Source organism: Geotrypetes seraphini, chromosome 12 (assembly GCF_902459505.1).
Source record: "Geotrypetes seraphini chromosome 12, aGeoSer1.1, whole genome shotgun sequence".
Lineage (NCBI taxonomy): Eukaryota > Metazoa > Chordata > Amphibia > Gymnophiona > Dermophiidae > Geotrypetes > Geotrypetes seraphini.
In genome coordinates this window covers 59,402,668-59,423,123 of record NC_047095.1, presented here as the reverse complement: position 1 = coordinate 59,423,123, position 20,456 = coordinate 59,402,668, and the positions used below count along the sequence as shown (strand labels likewise).

Genomic DNA, 20,456 nt, shown 5'->3' with positions numbered 1-20,456 from the left:
GGGGATGAACAACTCTCATATGAGGAAAGACTAAAGAGGTTAGGGCTCTTCAGCTTGGAAAAGAGACAGCTGAGCGGAGATATGATTGAAGTCTACAAAATCCTGAGTGGTGTACAATGGGTACAAGTGGATCGATTTTTTTTACTGTATCAAGATTTACCAAGACTAGGGGACACTCAAAGTTGCAGAGTAATACTTTTAAAACCAATAGGAGGAAATATTTTTTCATTCAGAGAATAGTTAAGCTCTGGAATGCATTGCCAGAGGATGTGGTAAGAGCAGTTAATGTGGCTGGATTTAAAACAGCAGAAAACAAATTATGATGTTCACTCCTTAATAGGGAAAGACTTTTCAGGATCTGCTAGGTTCCAAGATGGCCGCTGTAGTTCTGGCAGCTTGTTGCTGGGCCACACCCGGTTTTCAGTAACTTGCAGGGTTTTTCTCTAAGCAAGAAAAAGGCATAAATCAATAAACATTTAAGTGCATCTCTGAGCAGTTTATATAAGTGTCCAAAAAGGAGTTCTTTATCCAAAAACAGGTAAGTAATTGAAACATTACAGTCCAGAAAAATGGTTTAGCTGAAAACTTTCAGTACAAAGAAAAAAAAAAACCCTTTCAAAAAGGAAAAGACCCCCCCCCCCCCCAGCATTCAAAAGTTTAGCTTGCAAAAATCCTTCTGAAAACAGTCCCCACACAGCTTCCAAAGCTCTTGACCGGTGGCAAAGCAGTACCTTCTGGTACAGATAATTATATTCGTCCCAAGGTTCAAAAACACAGGGAAAATGCCCAAAACTCCAACCTGTTTCACACAGGTGCTACAGCCGATTAGCTTACTTGAGCACAGCTTTCTGCCAAGGCTACTATATAATTCATTTTGGCTTTAGTAAGAGCAGCTTTAAACAATAATTCACACAGCAGCAAATATCTTCATTACTAAGCCCAGAGGTTTAAGCCAGCTCCATGGCTTCTACCAGCTCTTCTTCATAGGGAAGCATGTCACCCACCTCCATAAACTCCTGTGGAGCAGTCGGCTCTAAAGCAGGTAATTCCTCATCAGGTTTTCCCTCAGGCTGATGGCTGTTAGGAGGCAATATTTTAGGTCCTGCTCTGCTCCTTCTGGGCAGTGACAAGGATGCTACTTCTTCCCAATTGCTGGTTCCTCTGTTGCTGGCCTCCTTTCTGCTTTCAGGGTCAGGTTTAAATAGGAGAGAGTCTGCCTACACCTCTGAGGGATAGGAATGGGCAGGTACTCTCTCTCTCTGCCTCCCCCTTTGGCGGAACTGCAGAATGCAGTCAGGAAAAAATAACTGTTTTCTGAACAGGGACAAAATGGCTTCCCTGCCTGTTTGTGTATATTTTCCCTTTGTCCTATGTTGGGCTTGCTTGCCAACGATCCAGGCTCTAGGAATTGGACCTAAGATAGGCAGCCCTGTTACTCTGCTCATCGGGGAAACTATCCTGATGGGCTCTAAACCCATTTGATCCTGGCTTGCCCTGATAATTCCCCTGTGGCAAGTCGGGGATGTCACTAGAATTGCCACAAGTTCATGGGAGGTGCAGTGGGGTTCAGATAGCGGGAGATGCTGTGGGTTTCTTGGGCGGAGGTTGCAGTTTTGGTGGGGGATTGAAGGGTATAAACCAAGGTGGGCAAGATATGTATTAAAAAGAAATGTGAAATGAGTTGAATTTGTGTGTAAAGAGTAAAGGCTTGGATGCAACACTGCGGTCCAGCTGAGGCAAAGTCTCTGCATCACCAAAAGGCTCGCTCTAATGGAAGTCTGAGTAAGTTAATATAACTGTTGGGGTTTGGGGTAAGTGATATGGGATGGGGGATGGAGGCTAGGTCGTCACCAACTAGTGTTCTAATAAGAAGGATTCGGGTGGAGGTTAAGGCTGTTTGATAAATGATGAAAGATTGCTAATTGTTAAAATTGGACGTTAAGAGTTTTGAATAAAACAAGCAGCGGCCAAATTACATCCATGAAGATTGGCATTTCTGCAATTTATGTGCGTTTGGTAAATGCTGTGAAGTGGGAGCGAAGGTACGAGTGCCAAGGTTAAAACCAATTTTCATCTGAATTTAATTTCTGGATTTTAGATTGGAAGCAGTGCAACGGAAAGCAACGTTTGAAGAGATGGAAATCTGATGGAAAAATGCTCAACCGGCTTTGGGAATTCAGGTTGTGTTGTAACATGCCCGGGCTCTGCTGTGAATTCTGGGGACAGGATATAACATTTTGTTTCAGGACAGATGTTGCCACCAGATGGAACCCAAGAAGCATGTCATGCCTCCGTCTGTTGTGTAATCAGTTCCACATCTTAATCGTATGCGTTAATTATCTCCGCAATACAGCCATTCTGAGTACTGTAGTTGTGCAGTAATTAGAAATGGAATAAAAGTGATGAGTATCTAGAAATGAGAGTAAACTCTAGTGATTGCTGAATCACTGTGCTTGTTCCTTTCACAGATAGGAAATAAGGCTTTATTGTATAGCATATTTTTTTGAAAAAGATTGCAAGCACTGGGAAAAAAACCATGTAACTCCTTGGCTTTGGGTAAATGTTTAGACATACGTGCAGCTTGTAGAGATAGACCAACAACTCTCTAGTGCAATGTATCGCAAACTGTGCGCCGCTTGAGATTCCAGGTGTGCTGCGAGAAGCCGAGGAGAGGCACCAGGTGACTGACTACAGGACGCGCCTCTCCTGCTCTCCGCACGCCTTCCCTTCTAGCACCCCCCACTGAAGGCTCAGGGCCCCGTTAGAGGGCCTTCAGCGTGCATCGACATCGATGTGATGGACAACACGCATGCGCGTGATGTCATCGCATTGACGTCCGCACGCTTCCGGATGCCTCGAACCGTGGCCACCACGTTTAGTGTGCCGCGGCTTGGCAAACTTGGCGAGATACTGCTCTAGTGTATATCCACAGTTAGGGCCTGAGTCTATAAATGGTGACTAACCGCACCTAACTTGTAGGTACCAGTTTGCGTGGTTGTCAATCAACTGCCAGGCATCCTTTATAGAATCATGCCTAGTGGCCCCTAGGTGGACTTAGGTGTCACTAGGTACACTGTCGAAAGCGCGGAGGACAACGGTGCACCGACAATCCCGTGCTGACATTTGAGCGCAGGACAAATGCGCTCCACCACTTTGAGGCCTTCCGTTTTACGCTCTGAGGCAGGGTGTGGGGGGGGGGGAACCCCCCAACTACATTTAGAACTCCTCACACTCCTGTTACACCAAAAACTCCCATTCTCCTTCCCATTTTCGCTCGTCAGGAGTTTTCAGTAAGGGGTTCCCCCCTCACCCCCCCCCCACACCCTGCCTCAGAGCGTAAAATGGAAGGCCTCAAAGCGGTGGAGCGCATTTGTCCTGCGTGAGGACTTCTAAGTGTAATGGGGGTTCCTCCCCCACATCCCTCCTTAGAGCGCAAAAGGGAAGGCCTCAAAGTGGCAGAAGCGGCAGCGTGCATTTGTCCTGTGCTCAAATGTCGGCGCGGTTTTGATGCGTCACCGCATCACTAGGTGTTGAGCTAGGCGCCAGTAGATTAGGCTAGGTTTTACTGGCCTAATTTACTGGCGCTTAACTTGCTCGCCTAGCGATGCCTAAGTTTACCATGCCTATTCTCCGCCCCAATTATGCCTACTTTTCAGTTAGGCGTCATTAGACATCAGAGGGTACCTGGATTTAGGCAGCACTAGGCATCGTACTGATAATTCATGCGCAACCTTAATTGGTAATTTAAAATTTGTTTTTCCATCATTTTTTTATAGCATAAATTACCAAGCGATTTAACTGATTAGTATTATTGTCAAGATCTCCTATTACATACTTGTATTATTTTACTCTTTTGTTATGCAAAACTTTCAATAAAACTTTCTGAACTTAAAAAAAAAAAACCAATCGAGTTGCGTGTGAAATGTAGTTAGACGTTGCAAGACATCCACAATTACGGCACCTAGCAGGGTACCGTTGGGATTTTCATTGTGGGATACACATGAAACTTGACTTGAATGGCTTGAAGATAAGTGGTAACATTGGAGAGCATATGGAATGCTCTCCCGAAGCTTAACGCCTCTGTTGACAATTCTTCACAGGACCTGGTGACACTCGTGAGTACTGTTAATTCTCTGCCTGAAAAGCTTGAAGGAGCTAAAGAACAATTTAATTCAGAACTTAACCATGTTTAAGAGAAGGTGGAAGATCTTCAGACCTTATCCTCTGGAATAGTTATAGATAGAGTTTTGCTTACCAGAGAGATAGAACAATTGGAGAATTATAACCATAGGCTCAATGTGCATCTCCTTAATTTTCCTATATCTTTAGGAGTGACTCCCAAGGAAATGTTGAAACAGTATTTGATTGATGTACTTAGATATTCCCCTGAAAATATTCCGCCTGTTAATCAGATATATTATATACCTCCTAAGGAAGTAGGAGCCACTCCAGAAGAAGGTGTTCAAAACACAATTGCTGGAGAACCTTTGAACATAAGGACCTTCTTGAAACTACAATGCCTGATGTTTCTGAGAGAGTGACCAAAGACCTCTTTTTTTAAAGACACAGTTCCTTTTATTACTTCTGGGTCCTACTCACATGGGCTGGCTCTTTCCAAAACTGCCCAGCAGGCTGAACATCTCAGCCCTCCTTGCTTAGCGACCGCCCCGAAAATCCTTCTTCCTACCACTCAAGGCAGAGACAGTTTATTTATTTACACACACACCTTTTATCAAGCTGCGCTAGATGTTTTTAGCATGAGCATAGGAGGTCTATGAGCGTCAGAACATTTACCACAATGGCTCGCGCTAAAGACCTCTAGCACACTTATACGGCACTCCGTATACAGCATTTGCTGAAGGAACGGCGGAGAACACCTAACTTAGACACTCCTGGAGGAAGACGGCTACAGTTTTACTTGGGAACCATTTTGGAACTCATTGACACCAACTACCCGAAGTAGATTACTCAACCCGTGATCAGTTTGTAGAGTCATGTCTTTTTCTTTTAGAGCAGGGGTGTCCAACCTGCGGCCCAAGGGCCGCAAGTGGCCCCGTAAAGTATTTTGTGCGGCCCCGGTCGAGAGCGACGCAGTGTTTTCCTCTGCTGCCCCCGGGTGTTTACCTTCTTGCCGGCTCCCTCCTCTGTCTTGCTGCAGCGTTTGCGCAGCCCCAGAAACATTTTTTTTTTCAGCCAATGCGGCCCAGGGAAGCCAAAAGGTTGGACACCCCTGTCTTAGAGCAAGCTTGAACATTCTTTTGGGCATCAGGGGGTAAGGAGGGAGAAATTTTTAAAATGTGTCTGTCCTTGCTTATTTTCTCATACAGTGCAGTTATATTTTGACTGTGATCTTTGTATGGTTATCTGCATTACCTTTAATAAAAATGCATTTTAAAAAACCCTCCAAAACCCAAACTCTAGCACAGCTTGATAAAAGGAGCCCTTGGATAATTAGTTCTTTAACCTGTCCTCCCCAAAGAGCTCAGGGTAGGTTACATACATAATAATAAGACATACATTATAACACATTAAAGCCCTCTTTAATTGCAAGATAACAAAAACTCATCTTGTCATTTACTTTGCTCCAAACTCTTATCAAAACAGCCGATCAATATGAATACAGTGGAAAGCCAAAATTCCAGTACAATAGTGAATAAGAATGTACCTGGACATACAGTGAAGTAGCGAGGGGAGAGGTGTCCAGGGCCCCGCCGTGTGCATGCCCCCCTTCCCTTCCCCCTTCCCCCCCGTACTGCTTTCATTTCTCCAGTGCAAGCTGCATCAACTTGCTGCCCATGCTGGCTCTCCTTGGCATGGGACCCAGAAGTGATGTCAGAGGGAGAGCCGACGCCAGCACGAGCAGCAGGTTGGAGTTGCTTGCGCCGGGTAAGAGCTAGAGTTACATTGGGGGTGGGGGAGTGAAGAAGTACATGACGGGGGGGGGGAAGAGTGGGAAAGAGCGGGGAGGTGGAGATGAGGAAGGGAGCTGGAGCCCCCACCAAGATGAAGCCCAGGGCCTCTGCCCCCACCCCTTACCATGCCACTGTATACATGTAACTCTATAACATTCACGGAACCAAAATCAGAACATATATGTTTTCAATGCCTTCTGAAACAATAATAACTCATCTAATGTTCTAATAATAGAGGGAATCTGGTTCCAGAACTTTGGCACAAAATGAGAATTGGCCCACTCACGAGTGGATTCCAAATGAATAAGCATGAATCTATTTGCTTATAGAGTAGATCGGCGGCCGTTATAATGCCGCTTTACAGAGTGATGGTCAGACCACACTTGGAATACTGTGTCCAACACTGGTCTCCATACCTTAAAAAGGATATAACCCTGCTGGAAAGGGTGCAGAGGCGAGTCACGAAGCTAGTAAAAGGTATGTAAAATTTGAGCTACAAAGAAAGCCTCAGAAAACTGGGATTGTTCACCCTCGAAAGAGGAGACTGCGAGGGGATATGATAGAGACTTTTAAAATACTAAAAGGATTTTACATAATAGAGCAAGAAATATTGTTATTCACTTTGTCAAATGTGACAAGGACAAGAGGTCATGGACTGAAACTGAGGGGCAGCAGGCTCAGGACAAATGTCAGGAAGTTCTGTTTCGCACAGCGAGTGGTGGACGCTTGGAATGCTCTCCCGGAGGAGGTTGTGACGGAGACTACCATTCTGGGTTTCAAGCGCAAGTTGGATGCACACTTCCTTGCAAAACACATTGAGGGATACGGGTAATCAGGTTCTCCATCTGGGAGCACCTGGCTTGGCCTCCACGTGTGCGGGTCGCCGGAATAGATGGACCTAGGGTCTGATCCGGTGAAGGCGTTCTTATGTTATAGATGTCATGCATATTCATTGGGAAATCCTGAAAACCTGCCTGAGTTGTGGCCCTCACAACTGAGTTTGACCAACCCTAAGATACTGTGCGACCGCCAGGGGGCATACCTGTGGGAGGGGCCTGGGCGAGTCTGTAATAGAGAGTTGCACAGGGACAGAAATTTCACCCATCTCCACTAAGTTCCATTCCATCCACACAAATCCCCCCCCACCCCTCTCTTCCATGAGCGTTGGGAGCAGCGCGGGTCATTCAGCGTGGCTCTCTGCGCTAAAAACTGCTAGCGCAGTTTAATAGAAGAGGGGGTTAGTCTCCTCCAGCCCCACATCCACAGGAGATGATGCTATTATTTACTTCTTGCAGCCCTCTGTTTCCTCCCAATCCCAGCAGCCTCCAATGTTTGGGGGGGATTGTATTCTCTATTCAACCAATGAATGTTCCAAGCCTCATTCTGGTGCTCCAGTTGCCTTTCTGTACATTCCAAGCCTTATTCTGGAGTCACAGAATTTGTTGCCGTAGAATGTGGTGAAATCATTTAGCTTAGCAGCGTTTAAAAGAGGTCTGAATAATTTCCTAAAAGAAAGGTCTAAAAGCCATTATTGAAATGACTTGAGAAAATCCACTGTTTATTCCTAGGATAAGCAGCATAAAATCTGTTTTACTACTTGGGATCTAGCTGGGTACTTGGGATCTGGGTTGGCCACTGTTGGAAACAGGATACTAGGCTTAAGAACATATGAATAGCCTTACTGGGTCAGACCAATGGTCCATGAAGTCCAGTAACCTGTTCTCACGGTGGCCAATCCAGGTCACTAGTACCTGGCTAAAACCCAAGAAGTAGCAATATTCCCTGCTACCGATCCAGGGCAAGCAGTGGCTTCCCCTATGTCTTTCTCACTAACAGACTATGGACTTTTCCTCCAGGAACTTGTCCAAACCTTTCTTAAAACCTTCGGTCTGTTCCAGTATGGCAATTCTTATGTTCTTAAGTGTGTAACTTTGCGCAAGTGAGTGAAAGGTAAGGGAATGCTTCTAAAATCCTAAATGTATTTGAAAAATCATTCTTGATACAATAAGAGGTACCTTTTGTGAATAACATTTATTAATTTACGGTACGAGGGGGTGCTGAAATGTTCTCAGCCCAACCAACCAGCTTCCCAAAATTCTGAGGGTTATTTTGCCACTGTAGCTGAAAAGAGTGTTATCTTATTTCATTAAGTGCCAATTTGAAGAAATGAAATTCTGTGTTTTGACATTGTTTCAGGTCATTGATTGAACCATATCCACGTCATTCTCTTCTTGGTTGGGCTGAGAACTTTTCAGCACCCCCTTGTACAGTAACAAGAGTGTTTTATAATATTTAAGTACTTAAAAAAAAAACCCCCAAAAAACAAGCACCTAAGAGTTTCATGAAGGAGTAATATTATGTTTCCTTTTTAACAGATCAGTATATTTACTTGTCAGCAATCTGTAGTTTTTTTAATTCACTTTTGATATCGGATAAGTAAATGCAGTTCCCACAGCAGAAGAATCTCTTTGCAAAATTCAAAAATTCCCATTGAAGAAAAGAATGAAATAATTACATGTACAACCCAAAAATATACATTAGAGCTCTTTTTAGCATTCTTTGCAACACCAGGGGACATTTTTTTTTACAATATTAAACACATCTCAAAATTACTTCAAGAAATATAACACATCTGTCTCCACCACAGGGCATCAAACAATGAATTCTGTTGTGACCTATATCCTAACAGAGACTAAGGGCTCCTTTTATCAAGGTGGTCTACGGGGGTTAGCGCGTCAGATATTTCATCATGCACTAACCCCCGCGGCAAGCCAAAAAACTAACGCCTCCTCAATGGAGGCATTGGCGACTAGCGCGGTAGGCGTTGAACGCGCGGAATTCCGCGTGTTAACCGCCTACCGCCCCTTGATAAAAGGAGCCCTAAAGGGTGAGAAGATAAAGGCTAGAAGGTTTTGAGGAGTTGTTCTCGGTGCTGCAGGGAACTAGCAAGAACAGTTCTGCTGGATGGAGGGAGAGTTGTCTGTGAATCGCAGGCTTCTGGCCCCAGTAACCATGGAATGGTCTGAATCGATGCTCTCAGACATTTTCTCACAGATGATGTCCACGAGACGCTCAAAGACCTGCTTCACATGGATGTTATCTTTGGCACTGGCTTCGAAAAATTCAAACCCTGATAAAGAAATGTTTAGAAATGACATAATTCAAATTAACCAAAAATTAGAACAAATTAAAAGTTGGCTAGCACAAAATAAACTTGCACTAAATGTATCCAAGACAAGGGCTTTATTTTTTCCTTCAAAACAAGACCTAAAGCTCTCAATCCCTTTTTCGATCAACAATACACCAATTGAATTAGCAACTTCACTCAAGATTTTAGGCGTAATCATCGATAGTAAATTTTCTTACCAAGAACATATTAACAACACAGTTAAAAACTGTTTTTACCGCTTGCGTCTAATCCGTTCAATGGCTAAGTACTTAGAGCCAAAATCAGTAAATATTTTAGTCCACTCACTTATAATATCCAAATTAGACTACTGTAATTCATTACTATTAAACATAACAAACAAGGAACAAAGACGTTTACAAATAATTCAAAACACCGCCATAAAATTAATACATCATGGAAAGAAATACGATCACGTGACTCCATATCTGATGAAATCTCATTGGCTACCCATTAATCAAAGAATAATATATAAAATAGCATTACTAGTCTTTAAAACAACAACTACAAACGAACCTCAGTTTATTAACCGCTTATTAATCCCACATTTCTCAAATCGCTCTCTCCGGTCTAATACTCAGGAGTTACTTATGGTCCCATCATTGAAAATAATAGGAACTAGGCGACACGATATTTTTTCAGTCAAAGCCCCGCTTATCTGGAATTCTCTCCCTTTACACATTAGAAATATTAAAGATCTCACTTTATTCAAAACTAATCTAAAAACATTTCTGTTTAAAGCTTCCTTTAACCTTTAAATAGGAATCACCTTTCATCAATTTAAAATATCATAAATTTCGAAAACTTTTTACCTTCAGGTATCCCAATCCTAATGTTCTATCCTAACCTATCCAATTCTCTTCGCCTATCTATGAGGAAACAACAATATTGTAACTTTCCATCCCTCATGTTTTTCCCAACCTCTCCAGTAGTGTCTGTTTTGTTATGTGGTCACGAATATGTTTTTTTTAATTCACAAAAATGATCTCAACTGTTTTTACCCCAATATTTATTGTAATGTTATTCGCTTAGAATTCTTAAGCGAACCATTAAATTTAAATAAACTTGAAACTTGAAACTTACGAATTGGACAAGCCCAGCCTTGGGCAAAGCTCAAGCGACTGCGACAAATGCCTATAGTGTAAGCATCCTGCCTCGGGGTTGTTATTTTTTTAAATGCGTCCTGATTGGACATCAGTAGGACGCCTACCACTGTCTACAATCAGGACGCCCATTTATAGAATCAGTCCCTAAGTGTATAGCCTTCAATGGAGACTGCCCCAACTTTGTTGGTTGGGCTGAGAACTTTTCAGGAGCCCTTCGTATGTCACAGCCCACCTTCTGCCCCCCCCCCCTTCAAATGGAACTGCCAAATTATGCCTATGTGCCAACTTTAGGTGCAGCCATTTACACCAGCATTTGTCATGGCGTAAGTGCTGTATCTAAAGTTTGGTGCACTTATGCTGATTTACACAAAGTTCTATAATAGAATTCCCATGCAAATGCTGTTGTAGACTTGGCACTTAGCATCCATATTTTTTGCGCACTTTCTAGAAACTACCTCATTCTATACTTGAATTTTATGAACCACAAAAGCAATAACTGTAGATTTGTGTAACCTACTTTTTGGCAGAGGCCAATTACTAGGCGATAAGCAACAGTACGAAGAGTGGAAGTACAGCAAGTACCTAATTGATCGGCCAGGTGTTTTCCCTTTTCAGCGGGAATGACTCTGTCTTCATCCATATCACATTTGTTTCCTACCAGGATGACTTGTGCGTTGTCCCATGAATACGTCTTGATCTGAGTGGCCCTACAAGAAAACACCGGAATAAATTATCAGTGACCCAAAGAACCATTAGGCAATGACTAGAGAGGCAGTCAAAATGTAGGGTCAAATGGAACACTACCTGGTGTGAAGGCATCAGGAAGACAAACAAAAAACCCCCAACAGGGATCTACCAGTATGGTGAACATGGTTTATTAACAGAATGAAGCCTGACACAGCCTCGTTTCAGCAACTGCCTGCATTGGAGATGACTTGTATAAGGTACTAGCTCAACAGTATTTAAATGCTAGACAATATTCCCAACTGTTCACAAATATATTTATAAACAGACTTCTTGACATTGCACAGTTTTTATGGATGGCTCTTCAGAACGCCGTTGGGGATAAAGTGCTCCCGACTGCTTTATCCAATTATTGATGTGCTTACTAATCACTATTTTTCTTTTGGGACATATACTTTTTTTTCTTTGTGCAAAAAATAAAACTTCTACACCACTTATCTTGTGCATTTTTTTTTCCAGTGCATTAAATCATCAGCTTGCCACCTCTCTCAACATGCAGGTTTCAAAGAAACGTTCTTCAGGGTTGAGGGATCTATAACTAAACATGATACCCCTACCATTTTCGTTGCCTTCCTCTAGACCGCTTCAAGTCTTCTTATATCCTAAGCTGTACACAATACTCCAAGAGAGGCCTCACCAATGACTTGTACAGGGGCATCAACACCTTTCTTCTGCTGGTAATGTCTCTCTATATAACCCAGCTCACTCACACCTTGATTTTCTTAGCCCTTGGCTGGATGGTGATAAACGGAAGGCTCCTGAGGAAGGGATTTACCCGAAACTAGGCTTAGTAGAGCCTGAAAAACACTTTTCCAGTGGGGACAATTTAAATTGAAGATGAAAGAGTCATGGACTAAAGAAATTGAATGAATTATGGATGAAATCTGAATGCCATTTTTGAGCTAAGTACTATTAATTGTGAACGTTGAGAAGACATTTAGTAATTTGATGAGTTTTTGGATGAGATTCACTAGAGAGATTTTTATATATTTCTATTTTTATTTATGAAATCCACTTAAAGCACTTTTGTGTTTTTTGCACCACACACGTGTAAGCCTATGATGGTGTGGGCGTGGTTTGCAATAGAGTCTGCTGATTAATTCAATCTGGGACTTCCGTTGTGGCAGCTTAACAATCACACTGAGGCTACACAAACACTTATTAAATTGAATTTTGATTTATGGAGTAGTGTCTCTAGTGACTCTCATTCTTTCACAAGTACTATTTTTTACCTGATCATTGTGACGTACTTGATTGGGTGCTTATACGCTCTCTATATAGCCTAGCATCCTTCTGGCTACAACCATTGTTTTGGCACACGTTTCGTTGCCTTAAGATCCTCAGACACTATCACTTCAAGGTCCCTCTCCCCATCAATGCATATCAGCCTTCTACTTCCCCAGCACATATCTCTCCCCCAGATTTCTACTCCCCAAATGCATCACTCTGCACTTCCTTGCATTGAATTTTAGACCATTCTTACAACTTTTTCAGATCTTTTTTCATTTTTTCCACTTCCTCCGGGGTGTCCACTCTGTTACAAATCTTGATATCATCTGCAAAAAGGCAAACCTTACCTTCTATCCCTTCAGCAATGTTGCTCACAAATAGAATAGAACTGGCCCCAACACTGATCCCTGAGGCATTCCACTACTCATCTTTCCTTCCTCTGAGTGAATTCCATTAACCACCAACCTCTGATGTCTGTCCGTCAACTGGTTGCTAATCAAGTTCACCACTTTGGGTCCTAACTTCAGCCCGTCAAGTTTGTTCAAGAGCCTCCTATGAGGAACCATGTCAAAGGCTTTGCTGAAATCTAAGTAAATTATATTTAGTGCACATCTTAGATCTAATTCTCTGGTCACCCAGTCAAAGAATTCAATTAGATTTGTTTGATACTATTTAGTAAAACCATTAAATTCTTTTAACCCATTAAATTCTAGGAAATGTACCATCCTTTCCTTCAGTAATGTTTCCATTATTTTTCCAATAACTGAAGTGAGGCTTACCGGCCTGTAATTTCCTGCTTCATCTCTGCAACCACTTTTGTGAAGAGGAACCACATCTGCTCTTCTCTAATCTCACAAAACATAGTAACATAGTAGATGACAGCAGATAAAGACCTGAATGGTCCTTCCAGTCTGCCCACCTGATTCAATCTAAAAATTTGTTGTTTTTTTCTTCTTCTTCTTAGCTATTTCTGGGCAAGAATCCAAAGCTCTGCTTGGTACTGTTCTTACGTTCCAACTACTGAAGTCTCTGTCAAAGCTCATTCCAGTCCATCTACATCCTCCCAGCTTTTGAAGCCCTCCCCAGCCCATCCTTCACCAAACGGCCATATACAGACACAGACCGTGCAAGTCTGCCTAGTACTGGCCTTAGTTCTTCAATATTTACTATTATTTTCTGATTCTAGATCCTCTGTGTTCATCCCACGCTTTTTTGAACTCCATCACTGTTTTCATTCCAGGCATCCACCACCCTTTCCGTAAACAAGAATTTCCTTACATTGCGTCTACCACCCCTCAATCTCAAATTATGTCCTCTGGTTTCACCATTTTCCTTTCTCTTGAAAAGATTTTGTTCTACGTTAATACCTTTCAAGCATTTGAACGTCTGAATCATATCTCCCCTGTCCCTCCTTTCCTCTAAGGTATACATAGTCAGGGCTTCCAGTCTCTCTTCATACGTCTTTTGGCACAAACCTCCCATCATTTTCGTCGCCCTCCTCTGGACCGCTTCAAGCCTTTTTGTGTCCTTCGCCAGATATGGTCTCCAAAACTGAACACAATACTCCAAGTGGGGTCTCACCAACGACCTGTACAGAGGCATCAACACCTTTGTTCTTCTACTGGTTACGCCTCTCCTTATACAGTCCAGCATCCTTTTGGCAGCAGCCACCGCCTTGAGATTTATTGAACAAATGTTTAAGTGGACCTGCCAGAGCCTCTATGAGCTCCTTCAATATCCTGGGATGGATCCCATCCGGTCCTATGACTTTGTCCACCTTCAATTTTTCAAGATGTTCATAAACACTCTCTTCCGTGAACAGTGTGGTATCTACTCCATTGTCATGTGTAAACTTTGCCAGCCAATTGTGGCACTATTCACACAGGGGTCCCCTGTAATTCTTCCAAACATCTGAGGGCAGCACATGCCCTCAGAAGGAATGGGATCAAATTGGTCCATAAGACATGCAAATAACTCTATCCTTCCCCCCTTTCTCTCCCCCCTTCTACACATAAGTTCATGTAATCCTTTTTCTTTTTCTCTACCCACTATTTTAAGTTCTTGTAAACCGTGTCGAGCTCCATACTCATGGAGATGATGCGGTATATAAACTTAAGGTTTAGATTAGATTAGATTAGAAATAATGACCCTTAAGGCAATATGGACCAATAAGCTCTGGTGAACATGGAGTGATCTATCTTTATTAAAATCTTTCTATACCGTTTTACGAACAAATACCAAATCTATGTGATTTATGAAAAATCACATCCATAAAAGCAACACACAGAATGTACTAAAATATTAGTTTATTAGAATTTATTTGCTACCTCTTTGACAAAATTCACCCAAGGCCCTGTATAGCAAGAACAATCCAGAACAATCTGTAGACAATTACAGAATTTTAAAAAAAATATATGTAAATAACAGGACACAACATGGCCCACACATAAAATAAGACTCCCTTGCCAACACAGCTGCTCCTAGAAATTCACAGCAATTGCCTGGCCCGGATCTGTAACACAGGCAACTGCCTAGGTCACCAAACATACAGTCTAAATAGAGGCCTGCTCTTCGCTTCAGGGCCATGCGCTTCAATGGGCTGTCACCATGACCTTCTAACCCTCACCATCCTCTACCTCTGCTTGCTCCAGTCCTGCCTGTGGGTGCCAGAATCTTAAAGCTGGTCCCTGTGAATTGCAAAACACTGCATAAAGGATGCATGAAAAAAAACGCTTTAATATCTGTGATATGAGACTGAATGTTACCGTTAGTCAAATGTACTTGAAAATCTACACAGGACGGAGAAGGGATTGCTTGCTTTTAGATGGTAATGTTACTCTAGCAATTTCCATGTTTCTATGGTAGCCTTCTTAGAATAGAACAATGAAGCCCATTTTGAACCACTTAACATAATTTCTCCAGCTAACTGGACTTGATAACAGATCATGACCCACTGCAGCGGCCTACATGGATCACCAAGTCTGCCATGATACATCAAAACACTTCTGTCAGTACTAATTGTCTTCCCTATGATAGACAGAATTGCTAGAAATGCGATGCTTGTTGGTGAAGATGCTGTAGGAAAATAACTGCGGGTAAGTTTTGAAAAATAGACTTATCCTTATCAGTGGCATAGTAAGGGAGGGCGAGGGGGGCAGTATGCCCTGGGCACCAAGTTGGCGGGGAGCTGGCAACTCCCACCTCTTCCCATTCCTCCCCTCCACACGTAGTAATAGTGAGAGTTGCCCCCCACCCTCATCTCTACCCCCACTCCTTCTCCGATCCCACCTGCCACGTGTGCTCCCCCCCTTCCCTCCCTCTCCCCTGTACCTTAGTTGAAGTTGTTGCTCATGGCGGTCAACCATGTGCTCTTTGCGACCCCATCGGCTCTCCCACTTCCGGGTGCCACGCACAGGAAGTGACATCAGAGGGAGATCCGACGGGGACACGAGGAGCGTGTTGCTGACCACCGCGGACAACTTGAACTAGAGATACGGGGGAGAGGAAGGGAAGGGGGGGCACGCCTGGCAGGCGGGATCGGAGAAGGAGTGGGGGTGGGGTGGAAATGAGGGTGGGGGAGGGGCAACTCTCACCTCACAACACCACTGATTGTTATGTCCACATACAACAGCCATTCAGCTCAAAGCGGGTTACATAAAAAAAGAACTGGGAAGGTCCCGGGAGATACAGCTGGATGTATGAACAGTGGTGTAGTGAGGGTGAAAGGCGCCCAGGGCAGTGGGGCCCTCTTCCCCTGCCGCACGCGCCCCTTCCCCCGTACCTTTTTCACTTTGGTGCGAGCAGCCGCCAACTTGCCGCCTGTGTCGGGCTTTAGCGCTCTCTCCGACGCCACTGCTTAGGCACGGGTCCTGGAAGCAACGTCGGAGAGAGTGCCAAAGCCCGACGCGGGCGGCAAGTTGGTGGCTGCTCGCGTCATAGTTAATAAGGTACGGGGGAAGGGGCGAGCGGAGAGGAGGAGGGGTGTCAGTGCTCCAAGCAAGATGGTGCCTGGGGCGGACTGCCCTTCCCCCCCATACTATGCCACTGTATAAAAAGAGTTAAATGAATTGATATAATTAACCATCGATCCAATATTCTCTAAACAAAAATGTTTTAACTGCTCTTCTAAATGACAAGTAATCTGTTAAATATCTAATTTCAATAGGAAGGGAATTCCAAATTGAACACATTGGATACACGAACAAGGAGTCGGCGTGTTTGAGATCGAGTCCCTTTGACTGTTGGGAGACTTAACCTCATGTGGTTCCTAAGGTAATAGTGAGAGTTACCATGAGATGGTAAAAAAAGAACCCGCTAAATAAGCTAGGGCTGTACGCTCCTCCCTCCATATTCGCGGGGGTTAGGGGCAGAGCCGCCTCCAAATATAGAAAATTTGCGAATAACTTTTGGGCCGACTCTGACCCACCCCAGCCTCCCGGACCTTACCTGGTGGTCTAGCGGTGACGCGGGGCTTGAGCGATCTTCCTACACTCCTGCCCTGTGCAGAGCCGTCATCGACAATGGTTGCCGTGAGTTCCTGTTGTAGTCTTGTGAGACCATGGAAACTCAAGGCAGCCATTTTCCATGATGAATCTGCACAGGGCAGGAGTGTAGGAAGATCGTTCAAGCCCCGCGTCACCGCTAGACCACCAGGTAAGGTCGATTCACTAGGGGGGGGTCTCGGCACCAAAAACCGCAAATAGTCGAAACCGTGGATGCTGAAATGGCGAATAAGGAGGGAGGAGTGTACTGTATAATATTTTGAAAGCAATCATACAGGTCTTTAATTTTATACAAGCCTCAATCAGGAGCCAGTTCAATCGGACAAAGAAAGGAGTCACTTTATCACGGCGTCTCACAAACTAATAAACTTGAAACTTGGCCATGGCTCGAGGCTTCCGGAACTGCGCAGACGTCGACGCAGTGACGTCATATGCATGTGTGACATTATCATGTCGACATCTGAACATGCGCAAAGGCCCTCCAGACGGGGCCCTGAGCCGCCGGGGGGGGAGGGGCTGGAAGGGAAGAGACGCAGAAAGGAGAGAGGCGCAGGCACCAGCTGACTGCCTACAGGAAGTGCCTCTCGCCACGAGCAGCACACTCTGTGGGCAGTTAGCCGGCGCCTCTCCTCCTCCCCGATGCCACGGCACACAATTTGCTATGTTCTATCCGATCTGTTAGAATGAGCTAGGCTTTCGTGGAAGAGATGAATAAAAATGACCACTTCCTACCAGTCCTGGACCGCATGATAGGACTCTTCGTTGGTGATGTCATACATGAGGATGAAGCCCATGGCACCTCGATAGTAAGCCGTAGTGATGGTCCTATATCTCTCTTGCCCAGCTGTGTCCTAAAAAGAAGAGAATCAGCTGTGAGATAATGGTGGGCTGCCCTGTGGGGGTTACCTTGTTTGGCCAACTCACCCCCCTTTTGCAAAACCGCGCAACAGGTTTTTAGCACCGGCCAGCGCGCCGAATGCTCTGCGTTGCTCCGACGCTCATAAGAACTCTGTGAACATTGGAGCAGAGCATTCAGTGTGCCGACCGGCGCTAAAAACCTCTTGCGCAGTTTTGTAAAAGAGTGGGGGGGGGGGGGGACGGACACAAAGTGAGAAAGACGGACAATTTGTTATGAAACGCTACCAAATCTCTTCCTTATTCTCTCTCTTAAGAAACATTTTCTCAGTCTCCCACAGAAAGATCTCACCACAATATCTGGCCTCTCCCCAAAATAGAGGGAAATTTTATGAATAATTTTTTGCTGACATATACCTGTAGAGCAGGTAGACACGGGTGGAGTTTGGACGGAGCCTGGATATATTTCCAGTTGCTCCACATCATCAATCTACGTGTGATTTCGGCAGGATTTGTGTTGGTATTTTCTACAGACATTTAGCTGCCTATGTGTATTTATAAAATACTCTTTTGGGGTGTAATTTCATTACAAGGTGCTCAACTGCAATGCATAAACTGACATCCAGAGAAGTAGCTTCCTCTGACGGCCAATTACTTTGCATTTGTCCACATTAAATTTCATCTGCCATTTGGACGCCCAGTCTTCCAATTTCCTAAGGTCCGCCTGCAATTTTTCACGATTATAACGTCAATGCATGTGGTTTTGATAAGGTTCAGTCCTTCAGGCACATCGCAAATGCACCCTTTCCAAAAGTTCATTATTCTGCCTGTGTCAAACACCCAATAAGTACCACAAAAATACTTCAAAAAAGATGCACAACAATAGCTTAAAGGGACACAGGTTGTGGGCAGAAGAAACACACAAAATATACACACTTAAATATATTATTATTACCGTATTATCTTGTGTATAATGCGCACCCCAACTTTTTAAAAATAATGTAATACAAAAAACTGTATACCTATGTATAATGTGCAGGCATAATTGTTGCTGTCCCTTTAATGTAAATGTGGCACAGCATAAGCTATATATGTTAAATCTTTGACAAGTGCTATAATTACTGGATAGGGAATTTAAATTCAGAACTCATTGAACTACCTGTAAGTATTAGATATGAATTCTAGACATTATATTCTATAAATTACAAACGTTACAGTAATACCATAGGTAATTCAACACCTTCTGATCCAGCCCAGTTATCACGGTGTGTATACCTATGCATAATACGCACCCAAAGATTGACATTTCTTTGGATGGAAAATAAGTGCGCATTATACATGAGATAGTACGGTAATTTTAATACGGGGTCCTCAGTGTGAGGTAGTAAGCTGCAGATGCTTAAAGCCCAAGGCAAAAATCCCCAAGGTTCCTGCCACACACCATCATAGGTTCCCCGAATGTGTACTCATATAGTGACCTTAAAGGTGCAATAAGTGTTTCAAATTAAATAAGCAATGAAAAAGAGTTTTCTCTGCCCCAACTTGTGAGCCGACGGAAAAGAAACAATTGGCATTCAAATTTGTTCAACAGACAGTGAATGACTACTTAGCTGAAAATGCTGGAACCGCTGCCCAGTTGGTTAATCAGTCTCATGTTCCACTCTCAATGCGAGCACCATAGCATTTATTAGAGGTTTCGGGGAATGGTCATGAAGGGACAGAAACAGAGAAAATGAAGGCAGATAAAGGCATCGAGTCAGAAGATGATATCTTCTGGCTCATGGGACCCTCGACCACCAGATGGCATCCGCTGAAAATCAGGGGAGGGAAGTTTCATGGCGACTCCAGGAAGTACTTCTTCACCGAAAGAGTAGTGGATCATTGGAACTGACTCCCACTCCAGGTGATAAAGGCCAGCAGCGTGACGGATTTTAAGAGAAAATGTGATACTCACGTGGGATCTTTAAGGGAGTAAATTCAGGGGAGGGGATACTTGGAATGGGCAGACTTGGTGGGCTATAGCCCTTTTCTGCTGCTTTTTTCTATGTTTCTATGTTTCTAAGGCCATATGGCCTATCTAATTAGCCTATCCTTGATTCTAATGATCCAACTACTTGACTTATTTTTTTTAACAGAAAATAACTCATAATTGGTTAATTCATGGGACCGGATCCCTTTCGAATGAAGGCGGCTGCAGGTCAGTACCATGACAGAGCAAGGGAGTCATTTCATTAAGGCGCTTATACGTTCTTCCTTTGCGACAGCCACACGTTTCATCTAAACCCAAACGGTATTAAGCAAGGCAATGAACCGTTTACAAGCAAGTAAAATCTGTGCCCCTGAGAACCAGATGGTTACCTGCCAGTGGCGCAGAAGAGGCAAAATCTTCACTGCCCTGTGCCAATACAATTAGAAATGCTGGGGGGTTTTTTGCATCCTGCTGGATACAATGACAAAATCCTCCCCCAGAGACCATAAAATCCAGAATGGTCAGAGTACAGAGATTCTATGGGCAATCCACTCTAAACACACCTCTGTCTACTTTCCTCCCACAGGTCACCCAAAATAGGAATTGTGTGCAGAATTCACCATGCCAACATTTCGAGCTGAGTGAAGAGCAGGATATGAGATCACTAGTCAAAGGATGGCTTGCTGCCACTACAAGAGGAAAATTTTATATTTTGGTCCCTGTCTTTCCCCCCCCCATGAAAAGATGATCTCCTTCAGCCATTGGATAAAGCGAGCAGACAGTGTTATATCTTCAGGGACATCTGTTTCCAGGCTTCTTTATTAACTGCTGCCCATAATGAGCTGAGATTTGTCATCTTGCCAGTTCCCAGACTCGAGGATAACAAATTTATAGAAATGGAGTGACCAAAGCTGTTTCAATGCATCCATGTGCGCACTGCTCAGGGCTGCG

General features: G+C 43.7%; 1 protein-coding gene across 1 annotated transcript in view; it reads right to left on the bottom strand.

Moving 5' to 3' along the window:
* Window positions 1–8,659: 8,659 nt before the first annotated feature.
* Window positions 8,660–20,456, bottom strand: part of RAB3B (RAB3B, member RAS oncogene family) — a 149,955-nt gene continuing 138,158 nt past the window's right edge. Inside the window, exons 3-5 of the mRNA XM_033915214.1 lie at window positions 17,414–17,532; window positions 10,788–10,912; window positions 8,660–9,042 (exon numbers count right to left, since the gene is read on the bottom strand). Of these exons, the coding sequence (XP_033771105.1) occupies window positions 8,855–9,042; window positions 10,788–10,912; window positions 17,414–17,532 (432 nt within the window). The 3' untranslated portion in view covers window positions 8,660–8,854. The remainder of the gene's footprint in view (window positions 9,043–10,787; window positions 10,913–17,413; window positions 17,533–20,456) is intronic.